The 8,818-nt window shown below is 49.7% G+C and overlaps 1 protein-coding gene across 4 annotated transcripts in view; it reads right to left on the bottom strand.

Moving 5' to 3' along the window:
* Nucleotides 1-22: 22 nt before the first annotated feature.
* Nucleotides 23-8,818, bottom strand: part of PIEZO1 (piezo type mechanosensitive ion channel component 1 (Er blood group)) — a 121,423-nt gene continuing 112,627 nt past the window's right edge. For all 4 annotated transcript variants that reach the window (XM_077931593.1, XM_028739961.2, XM_077931594.1 and 1 more), the window contains exons 41-51: nucleotides 7,543-7,690; nucleotides 6,701-6,915; nucleotides 5,787-5,945; nucleotides 5,447-5,594; nucleotides 4,649-4,837; nucleotides 3,826-3,918; nucleotides 3,451-3,623; nucleotides 2,704-2,826; nucleotides 2,211-2,290; nucleotides 1,710-1,908; nucleotides 23-1,005 (exon numbers count right to left, since the gene is read on the bottom strand). In XM_077931593.1, the coding sequence (XP_077787719.1) occupies nucleotides 756-1,005; nucleotides 1,710-1,908; nucleotides 2,211-2,290; nucleotides 2,704-2,826; nucleotides 3,451-3,623; nucleotides 3,826-3,918; nucleotides 4,649-4,837; nucleotides 5,447-5,594; nucleotides 5,787-5,945; nucleotides 6,701-6,915; nucleotides 7,543-7,690 (1,777 nt within the window). In that variant the 3' untranslated portion in view covers nucleotides 23-755. The remainder of the gene's footprint in view (nucleotides 1,006-1,709; nucleotides 1,909-2,210; nucleotides 2,291-2,703; nucleotides 2,827-3,450; nucleotides 3,624-3,825; nucleotides 3,919-4,648; nucleotides 4,838-5,446; nucleotides 5,595-5,786; nucleotides 5,946-6,700; nucleotides 6,916-7,542; nucleotides 7,691-8,818) is intronic.

The following is an 8,818-nucleotide window of genomic DNA, read 5'->3' as shown; positions in this document are numbered from 1 at the left end:
AATATTACTAATAAATCACAGCTTTTTATTTTTAAAGTTTTATTATATAGATCTGTATAAATAAAACCACCTCCTTTAGGAAAAAAAGTCAATAGACTCCAGCCACCCCTTTGTTTCCAGCAGCTGGGGTTGGCACGTAGTGATGCCTAGACTATGGCACTCGGTTGTGGGGTGGGGGTGGGGTGGAGTGTTTGTGGCAACGTGAGAACAAGAAGTGGGAGGGGGGGGGGAGAGAAGCTCTACCCCCAGATTCTTTTGTTTTGCAGGGGGAGAGGGAGATGCAAACAGGTTATTGCTGTGCATACAGTGGGCTTTTCAGCAGGATACAGCACCGCAAGTCAATCAGCAAATGGTTGCAGACTTCCTGCTTTGCAAAACACCCCCTTGTGCTGCTGTGAATAACCCAGGAGGGTAAGGGGCTTCGGAGAGTGCAAAGGTGCTTCCCGTTCAGCCGTTTCAAAAAGGGAAATCTGATGCAAAGAGTGACAGTATTCCCCTCCTCCTCCTAAGGCAGTGGGGCAGCAGGTTTGGCTCAGAGGTTAAGAGGCTGCCCCACCCACAGAGGTGAAGCAAAAGGCAGGTGGGGAAGAGAGGCAGTTTCCAGGTCCAGCAGTAGGAGGAGCTCAGCATCCTCTCCAGGTCCATCTTTAGGCTCTCCATCCGCCCCTTAGAGAGAGTGAGAGAGAAGGCGGTGTTTTCTCAACACCTGTCCTCGTGTCTTGCCAGCTGCTTGGCTCTGTTGTGGTAGCGGCTCCTCACTCTTTCTCGCGTGTCCACTTGATCATGGTCTCCGGCGAGCGGTAGAGGAAGATGAGCTTGGCGTACAGCTCCTCCTCCAGCTCCAACTCGCCCGTCTCACGGACCAGGAAGATGTCGTGGCACAGCTTAAGGATGCGGTCGACGCAGGGCAGCTCCTCAAACATGATGGAGTGAGAGATCTCACTGAAGAAGCCCCGCACGAACTTGCCGATCACCAGCACGATGGAGACGTAGAGGCCCATGATCCTGGGTGGGGGGAGGAGGGGGTTAGCCAGGGGTCCAAGAAATCAGCAGCCAGCACATGGCGAAAGCCACAGCCATGCAGTTCTGCTTTGCAGATGTGCAAGATCACACCTTTGTACGCCTCCTTAGTTTTATCAAGAGCAACCCATACCCATCTGCTCAGAATAATGCAGCTAAGAAATGGCTGCTTTGCTAGTGCATTGGGTGGAAGGGGGGGGGAGGATTATTATAGTATTTGTCAGCCGCTCTATATAATAAAAAGTGTCCCCGAAAATAAAATTCAGCACTTAAAAATGATTTAAGACTAGAAAAATGTAAAGCAGTGACACATAAAAAACAGAAAATGTTCATCCAGCAACATACTAATCAGGACAAATCCTACCCATGATACTGAAAAATGATCATCACCATAGGAGGCCATGTTAATTAACCAAAGGGTTTAGCTTGGACCCTCTAGAAGGGTTCTAGGCATTCAGTTGGGAAGAAAACAGTCGGGGAAGATGCAAAGCAGGACGGGGGTGGTTCAGGAGGCTGTGTGTGGCCTCAGAAGAGTCCCAGGGGCCAGACAGTCTTAGGGGCCTGAGTTTCTTCCCCACCCCTGTGCCCTAAGGTATGGGCTATCCATACCTCTGAGCTAAAGATTTGCATCAGTGCCAGAGCTTAGAATGTAGGGAACAATTCTCCCATGAATGTAAACGGTTACTCACCCATATCCTGCCAAGAAACCAAGGCTGGGAGGGCTGACTTTGTCGTTGAAAATGACCATGGGCAGGATGTTGCAGTCCTGTTCCTGGCAGTTGGCCAGCCGAATCACCCACCACTCAAGGAAGTTGGCACTGCCGTTCTCAATTCCCACCTGCTGCCGTTTCAGTTGCACCTCTACGTCCCAGTAGCTGTCCTCATCCTCTGCCACGGTAGATATGGAATGGTGGACAGAAACTTTGAATGAGCAACTCGATCTTCATAAAGAATAGGTGTTCTCCTATCCCTCCCGCTTAATCAGAAACAGGAGTGTGGGCTTTCTGGAAATGTTTGAACTGAACATTTCCCCATAGTTACCAATCTGTCGGGATCTTATTGGGTTGCAGGCTGAATTTTGGAATAAGGTGTTTGTTGAGATTTCTAGGATAACTAAATGAACTGTTACTCTGTGTTTGCACTTGGCACTTTTGAACCCGTACATGGAAACAGAACGGAAACAGTCTCACCTGGCAGCATCTGCTCGACAGGTTTGGCTTCAGGGCCATTAGGTGCACGAATGTAGGGAGGAAAGAGTTTGGGAACTTTACTGGAAGAAAAAAGGAGAAGGATCAGAGGAAGCCTTTAAAGGGTGCACAGAGCCACACTCCCTCCCACATGCATGATCCCAACCCCAAGGGAGGGTAGAGTCTCTCTTGCACTCAGGTCCTGCTTGTGGGCTTCCCAAAGGCATCAAGCTGGCCAGTGTGAGACCAAGATGCTGGACTAGATGGGCCCCATTTGGCCTGATCCAGCAGCCAGTCGCTTCTGATGCTCTTATGCTAAGCCATGCCAAGGCTTTACTGAGGAAACTCTGGTTAACCGCGAATCATTTTCTCATCCCCACTGTGTGGGGTCACCCACGGGGTTTTGTTTTTGAGATGGGGGAGAGATTGCCTCCTTTCTTGCAATAAAATCCTTGGGAGTGTGCTGGGAGGGCATGTGCCACCCCCTCAAACTCACACAAACTCGTTGTGGGTGCCTTGCAGCAGCCTTGCCAAATCTCTCCGCACGTTGTCTTGTTGCCCCAGCTCCATTGTGTGCTTCTCAGAGGTGTACTCCGCTGTTCCTCCTATGCTAAGGTTCCTGAAGGTTTTGGGGGTGGGAGTAATGAAAAGAGGAAGAAACAGAGAGGTATTAATGTTTCAAATCCTTTGTCATCTGTTTTGTCTGAGAATCTCTTGCCCATGCTGAGCCTTTGGTGCAATCAGAACACACCAAAAAGATAACCCATTAAAAAAAGACAACGAGGCTAAAGTGTCTTGGTCAAAGTTAACCAGGAAGACTATTAGGAGATGGAGAACCATTTTCAGCTCAGGGGCCGTGTCCCTTTACAGACAAGCTTCCAGGGGCCACAGGCCAGTGGTGGGCAGGATGCAAGAGGCAGAAGAGGGCAGAGCAATGAATGTGTCTCTCGTCTTTGTACCACAGGCTGTATTCCAGCAGGGCTCTCTATGTACCAACACTTCTCCATCTAGGCAAGCAAGAGGCATCCTCAGACTCTTAAGGACACATTCCAGCCAGTCAAAGGCACTTGGAGAGGGTGCAGAACATGCCCAGGGAGTGGGAAATTACTGCTGCTTGATTACACTGTGAAGTATTAATCACAGCAACGCGTACTGCGCAAGCCATTAGCCTGAGCCAGCAAAGTGTTTCTTGTTGCATGTCCTAGCGAGACACCATAATCCTAAAATCTCCACCAGGGCATACCGCTGGAAGTTCCACGTGAAGCGCAGGGTGATGGCGGAGGAGCCATTATGCAGCTCACGGTACAGCTGCTCCCGGCTGGGTGGGCTGATGCTCCACAGCGAGCCCGAACTGCCCTCAATGCGTGCCGTCACGATATCCTCATAACTGTAAAGGGTGATGAACTGCATGGCCACCTGGGGGCAGGAGAGAGCCTCAGAGTCAGGGTGGTATGCCACAATACATACACAACCAGTTTACCCATAAAGCCTCCTTTTCTTACACAACACCAGCACAGATCATGAGGACTGGGAGGACTCCTGCTGCTGCTGCTATGGCCACATGCCTGGATGCAGAGGGAAGCTCTTTTCCCATTCCCAGTTTCCTTGGGAAACTCACCGGCTGCCGCACAAACTCGTTCGTTAACGCATCGTAGTCCTTGGGGGTGAACTCTTGGATTGACTGCTGTTGGGCGCTCATGGTGAAGAGAGGCTGCAAAAGGAAAAGGGTGAGACAGAGGAGGGGGTTGAGAACTCCTCACGCCAGCAGAGCCGGTCCAAGCAAACAGCCCTGCCAGATCAGGCAATCTAATCCAGCAGCCTCTTCCCCACAGAAGTCAGCCAGATGCCCCAATGGGAAGCAGGGCTTGAGTGCATTAGCCGTCTCCCTTCTGACACTAGAGGCCATTGATAGCTTTATCCTCCATGAAACCAATCCTGGAACCAACGACATACAGAAATGGACCATGGACCTCCCCACACCTGTATCAAGTTTTAAGCCATCCAGATGGTGGGTCTGCTAAGGAGTGGACAGCAGGAGGGGCTGTCGGAATGCAGACCAGAATGACCGTATCGTTCAAGCAGGAGAACCAGGCCACGCCACCTGCAGCAGCCTCTCCCGAGATAGGGCCCTCCAGACGTTTTGGATGGCAACTCAAATCAGCCTCAGCCAGCTGGGCTTGTGAAAGGCTGTTCCGACAGGGTAAGCCAAAAGGCCACCAGGATCTTTTGGCAGGTTTGACCCGGCAGACAAAACCCCTCCCTGCACATGGTAGTCAGCGTGGCTTCTGACCAGTGTCTTAGAATGAAGTGGGCCATGCAGCTATTTCTCCAGCTGACAGCAGGTGCTGCTACTGCGTTATTCACTGTGAGGCAGAATCACCCTTCTGAACAGGACAGACGAAGACACCCAGTGGGTCCGGCCCATGCTGTCCTCTTCCTACCTCGTAGCCTCCCAGCTTGAGGGTGACGGTGACGTCAATGGGGTGGTTGACCACGCCCACCACGGAGCGCACAAGCGACATGAAGAGCAGCGGGAACCAGATGATGCAGATTAGGAAGAGGATGATGAGGCCCCCCATGCCGTACTTTACAATCTTCTTCTTCTTCTGCCCCTTGGGCTGCGGGTATTTCTGTAGGGAGGGGTCAGAGATGCATAAGGACGAGGCACATGTGTGAGTGACGGCGTGGTTAGATGGCCACATCCTGACCAACGGGAGGATAAAAGCTCGTCCAGAGTTCCTCCTTTCTCATAATTCAACTTCCCGCCAGCTGCTCTCGTTTCTATTTATTTGATAAACTTCATACCTCTTGATTGTAAAAGAAAACCCCTCAAAGCAGTTTACAAAAAGAATAAAACAAAGTATCAGTAAAATAACAGTTAAAAACTATTTAAAACATTTAAAAAATTAATGTTTAGTGAGAAGCTAAAGCCAGATTACAAGGCAGCTTCTACATGTCTGGATGGACTTGCCCAACAAACACGTTTTTAGCAGGCACCAAGAAGCGTACGGTGAAAATACCTGCCTGATGTCAATAGGCAAGGAGTTCCAAAGTGTGAAAACAATCAAATTCTTACAAATGTGGGACCAATATGATGTGACACTTGTAACAGTGCCAGTGCCATAAATCAAAGTGGCCAAGTGTGTATATATGGGGTAAGTTTTTACACTCTAGGACAGCGGTGGGAGAGATCAGGCCCACCCTTGCCGCCTCCTCCTTCGCCGCCATTTCAGCCCCACCTTCTCAGTCTCGCGGCTGCACTTGATGATGAAGATGTTGGCATAGATGTCTTCCACACACATCCAGTTGGAGAGAGACAGGGTGGTGTCCGTCCAGACCCAGTCCATGACAGCCCGCAGCTCCACCAGGAAAGGCACCAGGCGGAAGCTGTCAGAGGAGAGAGGGGCGTTCAGATCCTGTGCACTTTGATCTCTGGTCCCTGAAAAGCAGCTTTCCCCCTGCCCCAACTTGTAACTACAAAGCAAACCCTGATCATACTGAACTTGCTCTCTTGCATCTTCACCTGACTCAGGCTCCCCTCGCCCCACCTCTGGGAGGACCCTGGGAACTTGGCCTTACCCTTGGAAGAGAAAGAGGTTGAGGTGGTTGTACTTCTTGGTGAGGAAGTTCCCCAGGATGCGAGTAGGGTAGCCGCAGCGGATCTGGTAAGCCGACAGAGCGAAGTAGATGCATTTCACAAAGTACCACAGCTGGGCCACAGTATTCAAGTTGAACATCCTGGGGAGGGAAATCACAATTGGGGGAAGAAAGGGGGGCACATTTCAGGGCTGGTTCTTCCTTTTTATTTTTAAAAATGTATTTTATTGCTTCTCATGAGGAAACATCAATGATATATAGAAACAGGTAAATTCCTCCCAGCCCCTTACCCACCCACGGAAGAACAAGCAGCAGAAAAACATTTGAGGACATCCAAACTAGAATAAATTAAGAGTTTCAATGGCAGAGGTACACTTCAGCCACTTCAGACAGCATTCTGCAATCTCAGGAAGGCAGACAACAAAGATCTTGAATATGCCCCTTAATGTATTCCATGAGTAGGCTCCAAGTAGCAAAAAAGGTTTTGCCTTTCTTCTGGCCAATTTTTCAGTTCAATGCCAATTTTTCTGCAAGCACAATATGCATAAATCCATGGAGCCTTTGCTTAAAAGTTAAGTTGACCGCCAGCTTCCAGGTTTTTGCAGTTTCTAGACCAGTAGCCAGAAACATGAAGAATATTAATGCTTTGTGTACGTACTACTCATTGCCCCTCCATTCATTAACTAATTGTGTAGCAAGAACCTTCTGACTCGTTGCAGCATTAATTTCCTTAAATATCAAAATGCAATATGCAGCTAGGGGCTGGTCCTTCTTCTGCCCACAGGTTTAGAAGGATGGTAGAGGTCTGGGGCTGTGCCTGTACTGTGAATATATATAGCATATCATTCTATTAATACATAACGGATAACAGGCAGACAGATAGCTAGGCCAGGTACCTCTCAGTGACTGCAGGCAAGATGAAGAACATCCAAACGTGGATGCCAAAGACCAGGAAGACCTGGAAGACTAGCTTGCCCAAGACGCTCTTGCGGAGGTAGAGAGCCCGGTCGATGACCATGGTGGAGAACTGAATGAGCAGCATCACCAGGAAGGCCTGCGGCACCTGGTCGTCTGAGAGGGAGGAAGTGATGTCGGCCGCAGCAGAGTGTTTCTGGGGAGAAAGGGAAGCCTGTGCTGGGAGGTGTTTGGCAGATTGGCAGGAGGAAGGGAATACCTCTTGCCCGGGCGGCTGTCCTCCAGATCTGCCCCAGGATATGGAGGTCAACACTTGCTTGGGGATCCCCAAGCACAGGTAAAAGGTAAAGGGACCCCTGACCATTAGGTCCAGTCGTGACCGACTCTGGGGTTGCAGCACTCATCTCGCTTTATTGGCCGAGGGAGCCGGCGTACAGCTTCCAGGTTATGTGGCCAGCATGACTAAGCCGCTTCTGGCGAACCAGAGCAGCACATGGAAACGCCGTTTACCTTCCCGCCAGAGCGGTACCTATTTATCTACTTGCACTTTGATGTGCTTTCGAACTGCTAGGTTGGCAGGAGCAGGGACTGAGCAACGGGAGCTCACCCCGTCACGGGGATTCGAACCATTGACCTTCTGATCGGCAAGTCCTAGGCTCTGTGGTTTAACCCACAGCGCCATCCAAGCACAGAGTCACATCCAAATTAGAACAGACCCATTGAAATGCTTGGACCTGAGTTGGTCGTGCCCATTGATTTTACTCTGTTGGAGGCACTGTGTGAATTAAGTTTGCTAACAAATAACTGTGATGGTCCCACTTACCCCAAAAGCCCAGAAACCAAAGATGATGATGATGAAGTCGACCACATCAGCAAGGAACATGAGGGCATAGACATCGGTGGCAGCACGGTATTTGCTGTGCAAAATGTCCTGGAAGAACCGCTGCAGTGGTTGGAACATGCGCTCTGCTCTGGAGGGAGAGGGAGGCGGGGAGGATAAGGTGTAGGGCTGATGCCTTTGCCACTTGCCACTTAATGCAGAACCACCCTTAATCCAGAACCAAATCATCTGCATGAATATCAGGAAGGGATGTAGCTTTCCACATGCAGAAAATGTCAGGCCAAGTCCTTGGCATCTCCAGGCAAGACTGGGACAGACTCCAGAAAACCCAGAGCCACTGCCAGTCAGTGCAGACATTGCTGAGCTTGATGGACAAATGGCCTGACTCAGTATAAGGCAGCATCCTATGCTCCTAAGAATGGTAAGGCTAGGCTTATTGAATTTATGTATTGCTTCACACACACACCCCTGAAGCAAGGAAAATATGAAGTAATAAAATCACATTAAATTATTAAAACCAAATGGTACCATAGCTAGGGTTTCAAAAAGTGAAAATCTGAACACAAGAATTGTTGAGCATTTTTGGCAAAATCACCAAAAAAAGTTGTTGAGCTATTTTTAAAGGAAAATCACTTCCGACATGGGTTGCCATAAGTCTGGATTTTCCTGGGTGTTTTTAGCGATTTTCGCTGGGACGCTACTTTGGCCACAATATTCTGGCGATGTCTGGGAAATTCTGGACATATGCCAACCCTACCATAGCAGAACCACATGCTTAGCAGGCAGAAGGTTCCCAGGCTCAGTCCTTGGCATCTCCAGTATGCAAAGGATTGTGGAACAGTGGTGGGGAAGACCGTTTTCTGCCTGAGACCCTGGAGAGAAACAACTAGATTTGGGACAGATGGTGTTAGATGGAAGAGGCTTGCTCAACGTAAGATAGCCATGTGGGTTGTGGAAAGGGCAGGTGGAGCAAGCAAAAGGTCCCAGGTTTAATCCCAGGAGCTTCCAGGTAAAAGGACCCCAGGAAACATCAAGTGATGAGAAAGACCCCGGAAATGAACCTGGAGAGCCATTGCCCAGCATTAGAAGAGGCCTGCTAGATTAGGCGCAAGGAGGCCCATTGAATCCAGCATCCTGTTCTCAGAGTCACCAACTAGATGCCCCAATGGGAATTCCACAAGGAAGACTGATATTATTCTGTGGAGGTAGAGCATAGCCACCACAGCTAGTTGCCCATCTGGTCCAGCATCCTCTTGTT

This window comes from Podarcis muralis, chromosome 7, assembly GCF_964188315.1.
Source record: "Podarcis muralis chromosome 7, rPodMur119.hap1.1, whole genome shotgun sequence".
Classification (NCBI taxonomy): domain Eukaryota; kingdom Metazoa; phylum Chordata; class Lepidosauria; order Squamata; family Lacertidae; genus Podarcis; species Podarcis muralis.
Note: the sequence above shows the minus strand (reverse complement) of the source record. Positions and strands in the feature narration are given on the sequence as shown.